Source organism: Echiichthys vipera (genome assembly GCF_963691815.1).
Source record: "Echiichthys vipera genome assembly, chromosome: 7".
Taxonomy (NCBI): domain Eukaryota; kingdom Metazoa; phylum Chordata; class Actinopteri; order Perciformes; family Trachinidae; genus Echiichthys; species Echiichthys vipera.
This window is the reverse complement of record NC_139832.1, coordinates 16,708,833-16,730,576: the sequence shown is the minus strand read 5'-3', so window position 1 is coordinate 16,730,576 and position 21,744 is coordinate 16,708,833. Positions and strand designations below refer to the sequence as shown.

At 40.5% G+C, this 21,744-nt stretch overlaps 1 protein-coding gene across 1 annotated transcript in view; it reads right to left on the bottom strand.

Annotated features, from left to right (window-relative positions):
- LOC310948744 (PDZ domain-containing RING finger protein 4) overlaps positions 1-21,744 on the bottom strand; it is a gene marked incomplete at both ends in the record, with an annotated part of 50,921 nt that overhangs the window by 7,425 nt on the left and 21,752 nt on the right. Inside the window, 3 exons of the mRNA XM_083915970.1 lie at positions 2,616-2,714; positions 11,922-12,024; positions 14,225-14,478. Coding sequence (XP_083772096.1) covers positions 2,616-2,714; positions 11,922-12,024; positions 14,225-14,478 — 456 coding nt within the window. The remainder of the gene's footprint in view (positions 1-2,615; positions 2,715-11,921; positions 12,025-14,224; positions 14,479-21,744) is intronic.

Sequence of the window (21,744 nt, the reverse complement as noted above, 5' to 3'; positions counted from 1 at the left end):
TATCATTTAAGTCCTCAATTGTACCCTCCTTATTTGTTATATTCAGGCAGGTTTACATAGCACAAGTATTTGTATATAGCAGTTAAAGCCTGAAACTCAGCCTTAACACATGATGCACCTGCTCTTCCTGTAACTAATGCCAGTAAACAAGTGGGCAGGACCCTCTTTCATTGGCCAATAAATCCCTGTCTGGATCCATTCGTTTCACTCTCTTGTAACAGGCGGGATTTCTGGAAATGGTGAGGTGCTGTGGCACTCTATCTTCATGATAGTCCACTCCCACACCAGAGGAACACTCATTAAACTAGGAGGAAGTCACTAGACAGGAATGGAGGGAACAGAGAAAATTGAGGGTAGTCTTTCTGCAGTTATGTGGAAAGCACCCAAACCCTGTAATCTACAACTGGAAACTGATATATAAGAAAAAAGAAGATTGTAGTATTTGTAAGATAAGATAAGATATTGCTGTGAGTGGTGAAATGGCTGTGGTTACATTTTGCCACCCAGCAAGAAGGACTTGGATTTGAATCTCCACAAGAGAGCATTGATCCAGAGGAAACATAAACAAAGAGGATTCAGATAGACTGAAAACTCTGTATTTCCAATTAATGTGAATGAGTGACCTGTCCAGGATGGACGTTTTGGTCTATGCAGTGTTGGATAAACTCCTGCCCCCTGTGCCCCTGAATGGAATTAAATAGGTTTAGAAAATGGATGGACCTAAGGAAATGTACTTTTGCTCTGCTGAATAATTTAACCACTGTACTGTGAGACACAATGGAAACAAACACACAGAGTAAAAGACAATGTAGCCATTCATCAAGTGCTACAAAGTTGGGAAATTAAACTTGTTTTAAAATGACCTTGCATTGTTCTTACCTCTGTGTTGATGTGTTATGGCTACTTCTATGGCTAGATCAGAGTTACACCTCCGCTAACACATCTTGTATACAGTGACATTCAGCCACCTCATCAAAATGCAGCGCACACATCCTAGCCCTACTTTTTTGCAGAACGAACACTTAAGGATTCAGCCAAGAGACACAGACCACTGCGATTTATATTCTGCTCAGCTCTCAAAGCGAACATCTTGCAGAGTCCGAGTCAACTTCAAACAAAGCGGAGAGAAAGTTGGGCAGCAAACAATATTTTTCTAAGAGTGGGATATACATGGATACAAGAGTCTTTTTGCCAACATGTACTTCACAGCTTGATTATTGGCTTCAGCTGTAGTTAAAGGACTTTGTGTACAACAAAGGCTATGTTCACACTGCAGTTACAAGTGACTTGAATCTGATCTTTTCGCTCATATGTGACCCATATCTGATTTGCGTTTGACAGTGTGAATAGCACAAGTCGCATTGAATCAAATGTCGTACTGAATCAGATATGTATCGGATTTTTTTGAATGTGACCGCAATCTGAACAGCACAGGTCACATTTAATGCGAATTTGACGGCATTCTGACTCGCGCTGCATTGTTTTGTAAAGTTGATTGAAAAAAAAAAAAGTACCACAGGTGAGCCAGGAACAGAATCAAATGCTCACACTTTGTAGGCACAAGCACATTAACTTGGGTCTTATGGTACTGACTCAAGATACAGACTTTGCATATGAACGGGTATCCTTCTCTTTGTTTGGCAGGATGTAACTGTATTATTTAAAATTGGAACGATTTCTTACCACATTAATGGGCCTTAAAGACAAACACAGGGCTACCTCCCTTATGCACGCACACATGCATTTGCTCACCTGGTCCATATAATGATGCAGTCTCCCCTTTTTGAATTTTTTAATATGGTATATTTGCATTGTAATTGTTACTTTTTTTGCTAGGTAATTGTCTTAGTCTTCTGTTTGTAGTTATATGGGTATATATTGTCCTTTACTGTCCCTGTTGCATGTTGGTTTATATTAAAAGTTAAATAAAGTGTTTATCGTAAAAAAAAAAGAAAAGAAGTTACAGTACAACCCATTTGACCATTGGCAATGTCAAATGATTAATACATGTAAAAAAGTTACAGAGTTTAACTTTAAAATGACCGTACCCAATAAAGAACCTGCTTTTCTTACATGTAATGTAAATCATAGATTCAAAGATGAGTATTACAACCATTAAACCATTGATTTAGTATTGGAAATGTGGTTTCTCAAGTTGTTTAATGTAGGTATTTACTGAGGCACTCTAACCATGATAGCTGTCGGTTTCTACAAAAAATGTATGATATGTAAATGTGGGACTTCAAAGAACTGACAAATAAAAGGACTAAAAGGATATGCATATACCTTTTGCCCCAAGAGTTTTAATATTTTCATTTTTCAAACAGCCAGCAGTGCTAACTGTCCTAACAAAAAAAAAAGGCTTGCAGGAAGTGGATACACTTATGTTGCATGTTTTTTTCAGTATCTCCAGGAGCAAAGTAGAGCAGGGAAAGATAAAAGAGCTTATGTGTTTAGAGAGTTCTCTAAGAAAAAACTTAAAGATGAAAAGTTACTGCTTCCCCATGGCAAACTAAGTTGAAAGATGTAGCTCATATTGTCTTACAGTATATGAAGGAAATGGACCCTTTCAACAGAAGTCTTTTGTCATCTTGAAGATGAAGTTATCTACTCACCTCACTGACATAGATGGCAACATCTTCCTCTTCATCTGTTCTGTAGCACAGAGTTAGCCCCAATTTCTCTTGGCTGGTAAGTCGACACAATTCCACTTCCTATGTACACAAGAAGGAAAATACAAAAAATGTAAAAAACAAGAATAAAGGCTTTATCTTGCACCCGGCGCATGGCTAAGTGTAACGCAACTGTCATTGCTAGTTTCAAATTGACCCAGTTGTCAAAGTTGTGTAGGTGACAAATGTACCTGCGCCCATCTGTGTGTCCATCTTAAAATGTGTATTTGTTTGGTAAGGTGCATTGTTGGTGCATTGCTACCTTGAGGCAGCAGAAAGCGATTGCACCATTGAACAACAAAAACCTTATCTACCTACTATTTAAAGGGTGCATTATTCAGATAGTAGGATTAATGATTCATGAACTGCAGTTCATGTCCACGGATCGTTCATAAAAATAAAGATTCTGATTAATACCACATGGATGAAATACAGTGTTAATGAGGAAAATATTAATTAAATTATCTGAAGTGTGGACACAACAGAGAGCAGAGCTGCTGTCCGCTGGTGCTCCGCTGTACGCATTTACACATTTATGAGGAACAGTAACTTAATTATTTCAAAAGCTGAAAGCTTAGTTCCGTTTCCTCTGTCAAGTTTCTAATGACAGTTTTTCGTTTTGCTGCTAAATGTCCCACGATATCCGCACATGGAATTGTTGACAATCACTGGAAGCAGCCTCTGATCATGAAGTAAATCACTTGAGAAACCACTTATACATCAATATAATACATAATTTAAAAGGCAACAGCCTACAGGCACTGCTAGAGGGGTAGGGAAGATATTTTAGGTGGGTGGCGGGTGGATGATTTAAGCGTACAAGTGGATCTGGATGGCATCAGAGTCCCTCTACTTCTCCTCCTCCTTTTAAAGGGAATGGGAGATGAATATCTGATTGGCTTTATTCATGTTTCACCCGAAACACACCCATGCTCCTTGTGCCTAACTTTGCACCCAGAACATGCGCTGTCTAAAACTAACAAAAGTGGAGCTGGCTGCTAAATTGGAGCTAAATGATATCATCTGCATGCTAACAGTTACCATGCTTACAGACTGATGTCAAAGAGGTATGAAGTTCTTTAAAGACCCTTTGCTGCTTGTCACCACCCTCTCTCTCACTTCTGTTTCGTGTCATTCACCAAGCTGTCCTCAAATAAAGGCATAAAAAGGCCAATAAAATAATCTTGAAAAAAAAAGAAAGAAATTGTCAATATTTAGAATTCTGTTTTTGGCCTTTTGTGCCTTAATTTGGATAGTACAGCTTGGAGGTTGACAGGAAATGGGTGAGAGAGAGGGGGTGACATGCGCAAAAGGGTCGGCTATAAGCTGCTCTGACCACTGAGCCACCCAAATTCCATTTCTTCAGAAAACTTAAAGCTAAGAAGAGAAAGAGAAATATTTGAAGTGCTCAAAATAAATTGACTACAATTCCCTGACCACTGCACAATCTACATCAACCGAGGAAGATTGAGTGCTAAGACTATAAGCTCCACCAACTTTGGGGTGATATTTTTGTGAAGACAAGAAACAGACAAATATATTCAATACACTTACCATAAAACTAATCTTGATGCACAACAAAGGCTACACAAAGACTAAGTTTCTGCTTCCCTGAGGATCAAATAACATTGTTTTTCAAGTTTCAGCACAAAATCTGGCTTGTTTTTGAGATGCTTATTGAGTCTGGATTGCAAACTCTCATCTGAGGTTTTTGAGTCTGAAAGTGTTTGATCATGAAAGACATTCTCAGCTTGAGTTTGATCGGTGGGGGCTTTGATAAATGCCAGAGGAACTCAAGTGTTTTTATTTCAAGCATTTGCCAAGTTCTAGAATATTAGACTATAAATAAACTATAATTATGCTAATGCTTCCAGATATACATATTTGCTGCAGCACTAAAAGTATTCCTCATCTTCCCTTGGGGGGAGATCAACAAAGTATTGACTCAGTGGTCGTCAAATTTCCCACAAGCCTCTTGGAATAGAGCAAAGTAACCTGGCGTCAACATGAATTATTGATTTGAAGTTCACAAATACAAACAAAGTGAGATTTGATTAACCACAACTATAACTTGAGTAGTTTTCTCAGCCGCCCCTTCATCTAATATCTAAAGCGTGCTGTGAATATGGAACACAACTTCCAATTTCTCCCAAGCTTGCAGAAAGTTAATGGAAATAAACCACTTTGCACTCTCGGTTTCCCACAACAGAGGTGCAGCCAGACACCAAACGGCAGAGGCCTGTGCTCCATCTCTAAATGCTGAAACATATCAAGGGTGTTGGAGGAAATCAAGTGTGAAATGACCTCTCCTCCCAAAGTCTTCATTAGAGCAGAAACACAGCAACTCTCAGCAGCAGGAGTGAGGTGGTCGAGTGGAGGATGATGGAGGCGTTGGTGAGGGGCTCTGGTGCAGCTCAGAGGGGCCTTACACAAAAAACAGAGATTAATTTCCTCTGTGACAAGTGTGGGTTGGCTGGTTACACATGTCAGATGGGGCAGGGCTTTGGGAATGGGATGGGTTGAAGTCTGACCACGGTGAGATGAGGGGAAGATGGGGAAAGCCACCTGCTGCCTCTGGATACCCCTCCTAAGCTGTTTGACTCTACACTTTCTCACACACACACAGAGACACACATTCACGCTTGGTTCCCATTTTCTCCGTCTCCCCCGTCACTCTTTCTTCTTACACTTCTCTACCTCACACATTGACAGATAACTGAGTTGTTTTTGGACAAGGGAGCTGCTGCTGCTGGGCTTCATACAAACTTCTACACACACTCACACACAAAAAAAGTATTTCCTGCATCCCTGTACAATCCCTATGCTTACACGTAAGTGTATTCAGCACAGCTCACACATTCACACTGACACAGGGAAAAAGAGCAGAAGAAAAACAACATCATCCAAGCTTTGTCGTTTTATCTTTCTCAACAGCCTCCACCTGACGGGAGCTCAGATCTTTAATTGACTGTCTCAGAAGCGATGACAACTTCAAATCCCAGCTGATAAGAATACAACGTGAAAGAGGGAAGAAGCTTCGATGCTGATTACCTGAACAAAGTGAACTGCAAAAACCAGTCAGTAGCTATATTAAAAATATTACTAATGAGCTACCTCCATTATTGTTTGTGGAGATATTATTAAAGCGCCACATCTGATGCAATGAAGCAGTCATGTAGGTAATGGGAGCTATGGAGACAGCGCCCATTCTGCATGCTAATATGATGTGAGACACTGTGTGATTACAGTGGGAAATATTGAGCTCGGAGACATCTGTCTAAAAATGAACCGCACAAATTAATTGTGAAGATGGAGTCAAAGCAGAGGTGTGAGCAGGTACTGCATCATCCCTATGTGACTCTGTGGAACATGCCTGAAGTAACTTCTGACTAATTAATGGTTAGATACAGCACAGGAGACCTGTGGTTAAATGATCAGAGAAAATAGATTGGTACAATTACTACATGTTGGATGAAACATCAACCCTGCATGTACTATGTACAGCAAACATATTTGACATCACAATTTATTGAAGAATCGGTTATCGTGAGAGGGAAGGGCAGAGCTATGCATTTATATGAAAGATATAGATTGTCGGAGGTATGATGCCAGTGCGCACTACACAGTGGAACTGTACAGTGAGCTGTGTTAGCCTAATTCATTGTATTTTCGTATAGGCATATTATCCTACAACAGAGACGGGTAGAAGGACTAATACACTGTTCACATTATGATTAAACATAAGCCTATTTGCCTCCAATCCTGTCAGGGTTGCAGCTGAAAGATGACGGCTGAAATTGTCATACGCACCATGTATAAAATCCATGTTATACATCTACACAACACATTAACTTGATTTAATGGTATACAAAGATGTAATTATAGTCAGATAGATGGGTCAGTGATATAATAAAAGAAACAAAACTCAACAACACTCACAGATACATTGTCGTCTTTACTGTGATGAAAACGTTTATCTGTAACAAGTTTGTTTTTGCTCACAATAAATATGTGCATTATTAATGAGAAGACTATAAAACAGATACATTGTTTTCTTATTTATTGCGCGCTAGAATGAACATCATTTCAGCTGTTTGATTAGTCACGGTCTAAGATGGTGTGTGTCTAAAAACTGCTTTTCTTTTTACTTTAAAGTACACCCAATTCACTGTTTCATTTGTAGTGTTGCAAGCTGCTACTTTCCATTATACAGTGAGCTTAGTGTGACTCCAGATGTAAGGGTTTATGAAGCCAGATAACCAAAAGAGATCCTGGGTATGTTGAACCCGGATGTTCTTTTGCTCTCGTTTTAGACAATATTGTGTAGAGAAAACGCCTACTCCCTTCCTCAGCAAAAAGAGGTTGTCTCCTGATCCATCAAACATGCATTTGATTTTACTTTTCTCCATTTTCCAGGCGAGCTCTTTGCCTTTCAGGCAGGAGATTGCGGTGTGGCACAGGGACGAGGGCTTGACAGTATATTAATGACTAACGACTGTGCGATGGTGTGATTAGGAGGAAGATTGCTGCCCACCATCAAAGCACGGTGGATGCTGTCATAATAATCGCACTTTTGATTACCAGTAATTGAAAAAGCATGCAGTCACAAATGCATGGATGGCTACTACTGGCAGGAAGAAAGGGAAGACGATCCCAGAGCTTGGAGTACTTCAGAGTCTTCAGAACTCACCGAAACAAATCAAAGGAATGGTTACTAAAGCGGTGTTGTGGCTACATACACATCAAGGGATCCTAGGAAATGCATGATTTTTCTGTGTGAAATTCTAGCTTTAAGGCATGGCCTGTGTATTTCATTAAGCCAAACACGCCAACCTTTAGAGAGGACGGAGACATTTTTAGGCTCCTGTGTTGAGCCCAGGGTTTGTTCAATTTTAACCATAGGGATGGCAGAGAAATTCCACCTCGCCTTTCCTAGAAGAATTAAAAATTACACTAGCTGAGGTACAATATACTGTACATTTTCACTCAAATCCTCCTCCTCTTCTTTGTTTAGTATAGCAGGAATGGTGTGTTCTTTGAACATTAAAACATGAAAACATATTCTAGTAGAAACGCAAAACATAAGTATGAGCTTGAAAATGAGCATAATAGGTCCTCTTTAAAGTCCAACCAAGATTTTTGAGATAGTCGATCAACAGAGCGAGACATAGTTGGGGAGGGAGAAGCCCCGGAGAACGTTATGGTGGAATTCAACTGTCGGTCCCTATTGAGTAAATGTAGAGCACAGATTTAAAGATTGCTGGGAAAAATCTGAACATGGCAGGAAATTAGAGAACGAGTTTACATAAACTGTAGTAACTTGGTCAATGTCAGTAATCAGATTTCTCTACCCACAACCCCTGGACATATTTTTGAATGAGTGCTGGCTTAGTGTATATGAGGCTTTGACATCAGGGACCCGGGCCTTGATCCTCGTACACTTGACCCCAAAGTCCAGTTTGTTTGATTAGTTTGAACACTGTGTACGGTACCGGGGTATGGTTTGTCAATCTGTGCCCGAGTCTACTTGAAGAGGTGGTCTTGAGTATGGTCCCTGTTTACTAGGGTACGGTTCGCATCAGGTGTGAAAACCAACTGTACCAAACTGGGGACTCAGGCACGGTACGGATCATCCTGGATACATCAACTTGCATTGCTTTTTGTGTCAAACTGGGGACAGAGCAACTAGCCTGACTCGTCAATTGGTTTGTTCCACAAACATCTGAGAAGTTTTCATTTGAAACAGATTGGGAAAAAGCAGGCTTTCAAAACATACCTAGCAGGTGATTGGATAAAGTATCGGTCTATTAAACTCTCGGAAGTCAATGGGGAGAAGAGAGAAAACATCTTTTCCAATGAGAAAAGCCTTCAGTGCTGTTCTATTTTCTCAATGAAGAAAAACTATCTAGATCTGATAAAACTAATACTATTGAAGAATCTATGCTAACCTGCGATTGTTGTTGTGAGTGAGCTGGCGCCTCTTACTGACAGTCTGATATCTGAATACAGCTTTTAGATCGAATGGAGACAGCAGTATGTGGTGTAACCTGTGGCCATTTATCAATTTAGTACACGGAAATGAAAAATCTGTGTTTTCCCATAAAACACTATACAGCTTTGAAATATACAGTATACTATGAAAGTGTAGTTCGGATGCATTTCTCCACCTCCTCAACCACTGTACTTCAGGACTCTCACATGTTGATTACCCGAACAGAAACATCAGTGTCCTGTTGTATTAGAAAGATAAATTAGATTTAGATGGTTTCTCTGTGATGTGATAGCAAACTGCTCTTCCCCACTGTGCGTTTAAAAAAAATGTAATTTTTAGAAATGTCTTCCTTTCAGTCTGTTTCATCTCCTTCAGCGGGGAGTGAGGGATAAGGTCGACTTGAAAGTGGCTTTTCAGCTTTTGCCTGCATCTCCCCATAGCGTTTTTCAGTTTACACGCAGTAAGTGGGGCCGCATTAGCTTATATCTAACTCCCCGAGCATGAAATAAAAAATAAAAAACGGTGCAGGCCACAAGGCATACACAGAATAATAGGATTTGTTAATAGCAATGAGGCATAAAGAGAGGCTTTAATATATTATATTTGCACCGATTTGACACTGGGATCCAAGCGGGTGCACAAATCTCTTTAGGATGTGAAGAAACAGCTCAAGCTCAGTGGGTGGAAGCATTCAGAACAAATTTAAATGAAGCAAATATGAGTAGGGAGGGGTGAGCAATCATCATACATCACACCGGTCTGAGCCCTCGCTGGCAATATGCTCGCACCTCAATGACTTGGAAATAAAGAATATTGGACCAGATCGGAGACATCTCTTCCCGTCACAGTTGAATCAGTGCATCAGTATGTATCCATCTGTATGTGTCAGGGATCAAACATCACCTACACAACTGCTCCTGTTACTTAGACTCCTGTAAAGATGCAGCAAAGAAATGTGTTACCATCTTTCCTTTTTTTTTTAACTAGCACCTGCCACACACACACACCTCACTTTAATTGGGTTTGATCAAGCTCAGAGTCTGCAAGCCTTTTCTTCCAGAGTTGTGAAAACAATTAGCAAATCTAAGGTAACACTGTCACTGGAGGTTTTCAAATGTCTCTCTGCCTTGTAGGAAAAAAAGCAAGAACATGGAGGCATGTCATTATTGCCAATGGAAGCAAGGGATTTTTTAAGCTGTCTGCAATGTGGCTCATCATCGGTCACTACTGTCCCCCTGGGATCTGCCTGTGGAGTCAATTAGTGTTTGGGCCCTTCCTCCAATTGCTAAGCATCATTAAGTATGGAGTGTGAGGGAATGTGTGTCCGTGCGTTGGAGAGGTCAGATGTGTGCTTGCGTTTGTGCATGTGTGTGTAACTGTTAAATTTTCAGCACTTTGCTACTGTGTTAACGATAAAGCCCTACTGATACTGTACTTTTTATATCCATATCAGCAACAAAGTAATCAATGTGATAACAGTAAATAGGTACTATTTTTTAACCTAATGACATAAACTGATATTAAACAACAAAATTAAATATTTAACTACTCCTTTTAAGGAGTGATGAAGATGTGTACTAAGATAACATTCCTAGTGATAAATTAACTTCTCAGTGCTCTCTGGTGTACAAACTGTAGTAATGGCAACACTATTTCTCTTTCTATCTTTGGCATTTCTGTAAAAAATGTATGTTCCAATATACAACCCCATTTACAAAACAGTTAGGACGCTGTGTGAAATGTAAATAGAAACTGAATTTGATGATTTTCAAAACATTGAAACACCATATTTATTTGAAAATAGCACCAAAACAAGTGAAGTCTTTTTTTTTCTTTTTAAAAAAAAACAAAAAACATGTCCATATTGAATTTGATGCCAGCAACACGTTTAAAAAAGTTGGGAAAGTGGCAACAAAAGTCTGGCAAAGTTTAGACATGCTAAAAGAAAGCACCTGTTGGAACATGTACAGTAGTCACAATTACAGTATTTAATTGGCAACAAGTTAGTAACTTGATTTGGTATAAAAAGAGCATCCAGAGATGTTGAGTTTTCTGAAGTAAAGACGAGGAGGGGTTTACCGCTCTGTGAAAGATTGGCTGGCAAATAACAAAGAATTTGGGTATTTAATCGTCTACAGTACATAATATCATTAAAATCTGAAGAAATCTCTGTATGCAAGGGACAAGGCCAAAAAACAATATTGGATGGCCATGATTTTCGGGACTGCATTGAAAACAGATTTGATTCTGGGGCGGCCAATTGCTCAGTGGTTAGAGCAGGCACTCCATGTTGTGAGGCTGAAGGTCCTCGACGCAGCGGTCAAAGTCGAACCTGCGGCCCTTCGCTGCATGTCTCCCCCCTCTTTCTCACCCCATTTCCTGACATCACTGTGTGGGCTCAGAAATACTTCCAGGAACCATTGTCTCTGAATACAGTTCTTGCAAGTTGAAACTCTACCATGCAAAGAGGAAAACATATATAAACCAGATCCAGATACGCAGAAGCCTTCTCTGGGCCTGATCTCATTTAAGATGAACTAGGGCCAAGTGGAAAACTGTCCTGTGGTCTGACAAGTCCAATTTTTAAGTTCTTTTTTAAAATTCATGAGCACAATGTCCTACGGACTAAAGAGGAGTGGGACCATCCCGCTGGTTATCAGTGCACAGTTTTCAAGCCAACATGGGGGTGCATTAGAGCACATGGCATGGACAACCTTCACGTTTGTGAAGGCACCATTAATGCTGAACCATATATGCAGGTTTTGGAGCAACATATGCTTTCAAGTAGACAATGTCTTTTTCAGAGAGTGCCTTCTTTCAGCAAGACAATGCCAAACCACATTCTGCCCATATTACAATAGCATGGCCCCATAGTAAGAGTGTGGGTGCTAAACTGGCCCGCCTGCAGTCACGGGGACCCTGAACTGTTGAGCAGAGCAAAACAAGAGTGGTGGTGCAACAAAGTGGTAAACATGACCTTGCCCCACCTTTTTCTGAAATGGGTTGCTGTCATAAAATTAAAAACAATTAAACAATTCTGTTTTAACATTTGAAACATTTGTGCTATTTTTAATAATTCATGGGGTTTTAATGATTTGCAAATCATTGCATTCTGTTTTTATTCATATTTTAGACAGCGTCTCTACTTTTTAGAAAATGGGGTTGTACATCAGCCAGCTAAAACTAGTCAATAATATTAGGCATGCCAGTGAATCTGTCAGGTTTTAGTAAGCAGTGAAGTCAAGTGTGATTCCTACCTCATATTCAAACTCTTCTGTCCTCTCTCCGTCAGCTGGAACAGGGGAGAGGTAGTCTGTCCCTTCATAGTAATCCTGGTCCATTGTATGAAGAGAATGACAGCTGTCGGGGGAGTCAGGCAAAGGAAGAAGGAGAGGAAAAGAAAGACAGGGTGGGAGGCAGAAAGAGGTGGTGAGTTGGGTATAAGCACAATCCTTTTCCTCATTTTCTTTTAAATGCGTTCAATACCTCTAAGTGACAGGATTTCCTCGCCTTTGTCTTTGCTGGAATCTGAAGAATAAAGGATTTGTCAAGGGCTTTCAGTGTTGCTGGAGTGCGTGTGATAAAAATACAGCCCCTTGTTAATAACAGAATATCCACATAATTTGCTTCCTACTCCTGACAGACAAAACCCCCCACATTGTACAGTACGGTGTACATTCTATTATGCTTCCCTCAGTCACTGAACAAAACAGTATTGTGAGGGCCTAACAAGATGAGCAGCTTCATTGCCACACAAGATAATCACAGTGGACAAAAACTTCAAAAAGACACTCTGTTGAACATGTTGAGTGATGTGTTCAGGGGCTGTCTGACTCTCAGATTACCCAGCACTGTAAAACTGTCTCAAAACGATCGTACAGTCACAAAACCAGACTGGTAAATGTCAGAATGCTTTATACTTTGATGCCTCAATAGTACACAAATAACATTTGGCAGTAGGCGCAAAGTATAAAATTACATATTTACAATCCAGCCTCAACAATAAGAGTGGAAAACATTTGTTACATCTATAAAACCAGCTGTATATTGAATTGTGCACCTGATCTCAGATGAAGAGAAGAAAATGCGAGTTTTATGGGACACAATGATTACATTTGGGCTCGGGCCTGGGGCTGTAAGTAGCCCGCGAGCACACGTTGCACTGTGTTGCCTAGTTTTTTATTAGCCCATTTGCTTTAATCACCTTGTAAACCTTCCATGAGTCAAAATGATACGCCAAGCAGCTCCAATTATGGCAAGATGACCCTGTGGGGTATCATATGCTGATATTGTTTTATTATTTATATTGAGATAAATACATGTGGCGATGATTTTGATCAAGCACTGTATGTACTTTATACCTTAGCTTGTAACACTGACAATAAAACACATTTTAATTATGTTTTTAATAGCGCAAGTCTGTGCAAGCAATGATTGTCTAAGAAAGTCGCTAGAAACAAAGGGCAGCAGATGCTCAAATATTCAAGATGTTTAGGATTGTTGGAATTCTGCATACACCGAGACCATTGTGACTTCCCTGTTCTGTGCTATGTTTTCATGAAACATTGCATTGTTTCATTCCCAAGAGGTGAAGCCCAGATATTTCTTTATTCTAAACTTTATGCACAGTTTACTCCTCCTTTGAGATGAACAGAGTATAAACTAAAATGCCAGAAGAGGAAATAATGAACCCTGTTCCTTTTTGTTGTTTTCCAAGAAACCTCTTGTTGATACTTTAAACCCTCAAGATCTTTTTTGTGTGCAGATTTTTATGCCTTCCTCCCACATAAACAATAAAAAAACATGTCTTTGAGGTATTGCACTAGTGGTATCCAGCATCCAGTTGAGGTGTGATTAGACATTAGTTATTGTAACAGTGTTATTTTCAGTTCTTTCATCCCTCCTAAATTTATAGACGCATTAGCCCAACAAACATGTTTAATCAAAATGTAGAGTTGTGTTTCTGTGCTTGATTATCAAAGCAGACAGGGGACATGTGAATGTCATCGAAATAAATTCTGTATACAAAACTAAACATTGAAATGCCAAGCCCACTTCACACATACATTCTGTATTAATGGTTAATTAGGATCACCAAGCCATGTCCTTTATTTCTCTTTATTTCCTAATGGTGAGAAGAAGATGTGAAGGACACTGAGAAGCTCGTTCATCAAACAAATCCATATTTGTCAGTCTCTGCAGCTGGGTAGACAATTAATTTATATTTTACAGGCGCCTTGCATACTTGTAATGCTAATCCTGCAAACACTGATATTTCTGCTTCATAGCTCAATAACATTTCTCACTACTTTTTTTTCCTCCCTTCTTAATTACCATCAGTTCCAGTCAAAGTCAAAACAAGGACACAACAACAAACTCTTGGGGCACTGAACCGGAACTGTAACGATATTAAATTAAATATTTTGAATTTGATCAAATCACTGACCACCTTCAAACTTTTATCCCTGCTATGAATCACTATCTATGAAGATTCATACTTATTTGGCCTAAAAATAGTGAGCAGTGAGATGTTAAACTACTCAAACCCTATTGTATGTACCTGTCAGAGAGCAGGAAGGGACAGACATCAGGCACAGGAGGGGTCGAAGGCCGGAGCTTTGCCAGCGCCATGATGTGTTCAAAGGTGATGTCGGTCTGGGTGCACACATCCACCACATGGATTTCCTGAGGGGCGCCATGGGGGCGACCGCTGGGGGTCCGCCTGATGACCTGCACCATGACGGGGTCCTTGGCAGCACGAAAGGCCTTCGAAGTCTCCTCATGGCTGGATTTGGACAACTCCTTCCCATTCACCTGAGGAGGGCAGGGAAAAAATGTGCATAATGAAAGTTTGCATATTTTGTCTGCAATATGACAATTTCATTATTTATTCATGCCTTTTTTATCGACTGTTGCTATAGGAACATTTCATGGAGGCAGAGCCGTTGAGATGGACTTAATCTTACTGATTCAGCTAAATCTCAGTATGCAGAGCCAAAGAACCAGAGTTTTCTGGCAAGCAACATTAAACTGAAATACAAGAGAGAAGCCAAGATACAGTAAATGTTTATTCTTGCTCTTATTATGCTCTTCATACTAAGTAAACAATTCAGGTCTGTGAAATGTATGTAAAGATCGAGATGTAAAACTACAATGGAATGGAGCATCCAGCATACACCCCCGAATCTATGTGCATGTCAGTTGGTCCGTATAAACGTTTGGTGCCCATTCAGTCTGTATCCAACATCCTTGCTACTACACCCTGTCTGCTCTCAGAAATGTGTCTCCTTCCACCTCCCCTGCCTCCTTTATTAGCATGTAGTCATATGTGACTTTTGAATGTTTCTTTTAATGTGCTTATTTAATGTTGAGTTTTTCAGCCTCTGCCAAAATCTTTACTGGAAAAGCTGAGTATCAGATGCAAACAATACCACCCCCATAGTGTCTGAACATGCAACATACTGTAAAAAAAGCAACATTGTGCCCACAGGGCCATTTCCCCATATTGCTGCTACAGTTGTGTTCAGAGTGAACGCATTCAGATAGAAAATTATATTTTTTTCCTGAACGTCTTCTCGACAGATAATCAGAAAGAAATCTTAATGACTCAAACATAGGAAAACATAGACACAAACGTCCAGTTTGATGAAACATTATCTGAATGTCAGATCAAAGCCCAAATAGCCTCTGTTCACTCCATCTTCCATCTTCACAAAATGAACTGGATTTTCTGGCAGATTGAAAACCATTTGCACTACAGCTGGCACATATAAAGAAAATCATTGCTTCACTTAACACCAGTAATTTCTCTGGAAGAGAAACCATGGCTGTGAAATACCTTAGAGAATGTGCTTTGGTATAAACGCTGAAGACAGAGATTATAATTTAGATAACAGGAGATAGAAAGGAAAAAAAGGTAGGAACAGCATAATTACACTTGCTTTTGTATTTAAATATGGTCTTGGAGTGGAACATTTTGCTCGCACAGCAAACTGTTATAGTTTAAATAATAATAAGAAAAGTAAACAAAAATGTCAGCTGTGGAAAAATAGGCTGAGAAACTTAATCAGCGCTGTTTCAGAATTACATCACAGACTCTCTTTGAAATGCAACATAGTGGTAGAAATAAAAACACAACTGGTTCTGTAAAGGACTGGTACTTCTATAGCACCTTTCTAGTCTGACTACTAAAGCAGTTTTACACTACTTGTCACATACACCCATTCAAACAGTGATGACAGACCTACCTGCATCAAACCACATTCACACACAGCACAGGGAGCCATTTGGGGTACAATGTCTCGCCTAAAAACACTTTGACATGCTGACAGAAGGAGCTGAGGATCAAACCGGTAATCTTCCAAATGGATGACGACCCGCTCTACCTCTGAGCCACAACCTCGTTCAGAATCTGACAAAATGACCTCAATTCATGCAGTCGACAGTTATGTGTATGTGGTGCCTCTAAATTATATTTTCAAGCCCAGATATTCCACCTCTGATTCTTCACTTGTGGATGTTCTGTGACATATCTCACTGAATTTGACACAATACAATTTTGAGAAATGTTTTGAGCTGCACTAGTATTGACAGAACCTAACAGCATACATGCTCTTTAAAGCCAGGCTCAGCATGGATGTTTTATTTTGTCCACATACATACATCCACACATATTATATTCTTGATGAGTCTCCATTTGAGATATAGATGAGCAGACAGCCAGTTTGTGTCTTTGAACAGATTTTCTTCTTTTTAGCAGATTTGCATGTGGTTATGCACTACACTAATGTATGTCTGTGGGTCCCAGCTGTAGCTGTTATTATTGATTAATCTATGGATTATTGTTGTGATTAATCCTTTAGTCTATGAAATGCAAAATAAAACAGTAAGAAAATGCCAACGAATTTCCCAGACCCCATGGTGGAATGTCTTATTGACATGTCTTTATCTATTGTTATCCCTCATCACAGTATGCATATCTATGCGAGTTGTGAGGCTTGCCACGGTAGTAGGTGTTACCGGTGTTCAGGCATATACCAATTACATTTCTTGCCCACCGCCCCGACAGTCGTTTTCTCTATCAGCACCAGTATTTATTAAATAAAAAGCCTCTTAATTTGTAAAATATCAGCTCTGAGATGAGCCAAATGCAGCACAGCTGCGCCCGCCTTCTCCAGCTCTTTAACCTCAACTGGGGTGGTAGAGATCAAAGTTAGCACTCAACATATATTGACGTTATCAACAAATGTAATTGGAATAATTAAGTATAGAATATTAATAAGACCAAACATTAAAGTCACCTGGGTTTGAATTATACAGTTGGATTCCTAACTTTGCTCCGTATTAAAAGGGCTACTAGCTGGAGAAAAAAATTAGGGATGGTCAAATTTGACATTATCTGGTTATCTTTTTCTAACTCTAGAAACATCCCTCCAGAAATACCACAGAAGACAGTAAACAACTGCTGGTAAACTGATCCTTGGAGAGCCCATTTAATTAATTTTTTCAGTTTAACAGGCTTCGGCATAGCTAACATTACCTGTTAACAGAAAAGAAATGTTTATAAAATAGTGATATAATAAGTATGTCATATAGTATACTCTTGTTCCTGATTAATTCACACATTGAGTGTGTGAGTGTGTATTAGTTTTTTTTTCACTTCTCAATGTGTGTCTCTGGAGAGTGATGCCATACAAAACAACTAATTGTTTCTCAGCCCTAACAGTAGCCATATATAACTACCTGAGCTCTTGTTGTGCTATGGCCTGCTCTCCTGCCTCCTGATGACCTTTGTTTGTAACAATGTTGCATTAATCACCTGAGTAGGTGATAAAGTGGGTCAACAACACTCCTGTGTAACTGCAGGGCAATTTGGAAGGAAAAATAAATGCTCGGCCTCCCTCATCCCTCCTTCCCTCTCACTCCAAACCTGCTTTCATTCTGTTTTTGGCCAGTCAGCAGGTATTAAATACCACAGCACGTACATTAGAGTTAAGTACTGTATTAAAGAAACATGAACAGTAATAATTAGCTTATATAGTGCCTTTGACTATGTGTCTCTCTCGATCTCCGTCTTATATTCCTGCTTGTGTCTCGCTCCGCAGGCTAATCCTGGAACAGGGAGCCTGGTGGAAACAAAAGAGTTGGAGTAGACAAATGAGGCAGCCTATGGTGTATGACAGTCCCAGAGAAAAATGATCAAATTTCCCAGCTCTCCCTCTGGTGCAGCCTGTCTGGTCCAAGCTCCTCCTCCAAGCCTCAGCGGTTGCAAGCTACTCCATGACCATAATATAACAAGAGGAAACACGTCAGGAAAAAGAGGAGGGAGTGTTGTTGGGTTTTTTTTTCTTCGCTAGTTTTCATGAGAGCCAGATGGAACAATTAATTCCCAATCAACACAGGAATATTAAATAGCCTTAACTCTTGCATGAGGGACTTTGCCATCCTTGTGGTGTCCCCATGGCTGATGTCTATCCAGCTAAACACACTTCCTCAGTTAGTTGTGTAGATCTGCAGTCCTATCTGACAGATGGGGAGGGTTTCTATAAGCCTGGCAACAGCTTCATAGATATTCTCACACGGAAGATCTGCCTTCAGCACAATCCTTGGGATGCCTTGCGACAGCTCTGCAAAGTGCATTATCAGCTAGCATTAAATGCTGAACGTGACTATACAGCGAAAATTTAATGAGAATATTTTTTGCAATTGGCTTAATTCCTAAGTAGCATTAATCTTGTCATACTCAAGCACAATCTCTTTCCACAGTTGCTGCCTTAGACTCAGTACAAGCTGTGGCCTCTTAAACTTTCATCACACATATTTTGATGTAGTTACACTAGCATAAACTATCCTCTTCAAGTGCGCATGCAAATTCTGCAAATACATATTCATTCATAAACACATGCTGGTAAACAAAATCTGTTTGCACCAAATTATTTAGAAGCTGTAGTGATTATCTAGTTCAATGCAGCTCTGCAAGTGCTCCATAGCCAAAATGGCTCCATATGCATGGAGCCTACATGAATCATTCAATCGATCTGGAACAAACAAAAAAATGGTGATTATTCATGACAGATCATTTGCTGTGCGACTGGGCCAGGACATGCTCAGGTAAAAGTGTAGTTGGAAAGAACTTTGGCGCTGGGCTGGAGTAGCTGGACTAAGACACATCTGCTGGCTGTTTGCACATGGATATGCAGCAGCTGTAGCCAGCAGAGAAATGTGTTTTCATTCAAAACCCCTGAGACGACCACCAGCCTTCCCACAACAAATCCAGTAAACGAGCTTAGTGGAGTGTGAGGAAAGGACGAAGCTTCTCTTCTTTCATTTTCCCTGTGGCAGGGGCCCCGTATTGACAAAGACATTCAAAAAAATGTGCACTTGTGATGCAGCCGAGTGCATTTAGACTCCGCTTCAGTAAATATCACACGTCACTTAAAACTGTTCTGGGCTGTTATGTGCAAACAAACACTTACTTGAAAACTTCACCAAAAGTCCCTGTTTTTACAACTATGAGCGTATAATCGCCTACGGCAGATTACAATCCCAAAGGTTCTCTCATCTGTGTCCCATCCTATCGCTTCCTCCAGGTATGAGGACAAGCAAGGAGGAACACGTAGCAGCTTAGCTCAACTCCTCAGGCCTCTCCTCCGTCAGTGCTTTTGTCTTATCGACTGCTCCCCCCATCAATATCTCCAAAGACCGAGGGCATAATGTAGTGACAGTGGTAGTAAAGTGGGGCCAGTTTATCTGTTAAGATGTCAACTTCAGCTTCATCTGATGCTGCTACTGCTGAGGGACCATTTCTATGGCAGGAGGCACAGCCACTGCCGGCAGCTTGCAGGGGATTACTGATAGAAGTGATTGATGTACTTCTGCAAGGAGAAAAGGCAGCCACAGGCAGTAGACTCTAATAGTCCATTAGCTTTTTTATGCCTTCAAATTAACTGCATACATTGCTTTATGGCTGTATGTAGCACTTTGAATCTTAATGAAATGTTTTTGTTTTTAATTGTATAGTTTATGCTGTAAAGAAGGAGAAAGTGTCTTCACTCCTATCCTGGTTAAACTGGAAAATGTGCAGAATGGAATGAAGGTCATCCTTTCTACTTCAGCTACGCAGACATGTAAACAAGGCTTTTCAGCAACAGCAGTGGAAAGAGCATCGGAGGCTATTTAACCGGTGCCTGTAACCTTGGGTGTTGTGCTTAACATCTGTACATGCAGTGAGCCTCAGTTACACACACTCTACAGTATATCTCCTGTGTGCCGTCACCTGCTGGTTTGAGTGGCAGCCTGTGGGGCGTTAAGTGTATGCAGGCAGATGGAGAAAGTGTAACATGTAGGTCATCCAGCCTCAGGAGTGTAGCGCTTACAGCCGTCGATTACACGCTTGTTCTATCTTCTAATCTTTTGGGGGAAAGCAACATAACATCTAGTCATCTGTGTGGAGCCGTCACATGAAATAGTTGGAGGAGACTGAGGAGTGCTGACAGGGCCAGAGGGGTGGAGTTTTATATTAGAGGGTGGCAAAGGAAGCCATTCGGCTGTGCTCTGGAGATAGAAAAGGGACTACTGGTCAACCATCACTCTGAGTGCAGATTGAATTATGAAAGAATTCAAATTGTGGAGAGGTTACTGTGGATGAGACATGACAAGACAAGGATGCTACCTGTTGTTTTTTAATTTTGGGAAGCATTTGATGCCTTAAGTAGTGAGACAATAGTCGAGCAATGACCACAAATAACGGGAGAAAGAGATGCGAAATGCTATGCAACAGAGGTCTCTGGCCAGGGACTGGGAACCGGGGACGTTGCATTTTGTGGTACGTGTCCTAAGCCCCTAGGCCATCAGAACGCCCCTTGGAAGTTATCTCCTTGTGTGTTTATGTAGAGAGGCATATAGTATTGGCATTTGATCAAAGAACCAGATATTTTTAAACACAGTGGCTTGTCTTTTGTACCAATCATTTATGCCACAGAATTGCTCCAATTTCCACTCGTGAAACATTGTCTGCGCAAGAAATGAACAAAACTTATACTCTCGGACTCTGATTGGCAAAAAAATAAACACCCCCACTTCGCTATTTAATTGTTTGTTGAATTCCCCAACTGAGTCCATGCAACAATAGAACAGCTTCCTGATGAGATCACTGCTGACTGACTCTGCCTCCAGGCACCTGAACAGCAGCCGCTACACCGCTCAACATCAACGTTTTTGTAATTCCGTCTTTCATCCTGCGAAACTTGCTTTGCATTTTCAAACATACAACTATTTCTACTACTGTATATACAAGTGAGCATAAGAACATTCAGTAGAGAGATGGAATTATGTACTCCCTGATGTTTTCCAAATGCTGGAAGGCTGAGTTTTGACGTGAGCTGCTGCTACCTCATCCTCTTAGTGAGAAAACGGCTTGGGTTCCTCTTTACACCAAAATGTCTCATTTCAATAATAAGTGTCAGAATAAAATACGGGCCAAGGTCCGCTACAGTACAGGCCTTATGACTGCATAAATCACTCCGAGTCAGTGCTTCTCTCTGAATGACTCAAGTAACGCTCCAATGACATGAGACAGAGAGAAAGAGAGCGAGCCACTGGGGAAATCTGACAATCCCCTCAACACCTCTACATGAACCAATGTACAGGCCTCTTTTAACCCCTTCAGCCACATAAAACACCCTCCATAAGGCCCCTGGGTTATATTTCACATTAAAAAGGCTCAACACGCTGCTGCTGAGGTTTTATGCCCGCTGGACATTTGATGAATTCCTCTCTATTTTCTTTTCTGAGTACCAATCTCATATGGAGTACTCCCTTTATTACGCAACTCTTTTAAAGTGTATCAGCTCGTTCAATTCCCTCTAAAATTCATGGGCCTTCTTTTTACAAACCTTTATTATACAATATCGTCTCAAAATCATTCAGTGCTAGGACAGCTGTTATAAGAGACAGACTCTCCTAATACTTAATGTCTGTGACAGGTGGCTGCCGTCACAAGCGGCGGGCATACACTGTAGGCTCCATTTGGCCCACCTCAGCTCCATCCATGCTTCGCCTCGTGGGTCATGCCAGATGACG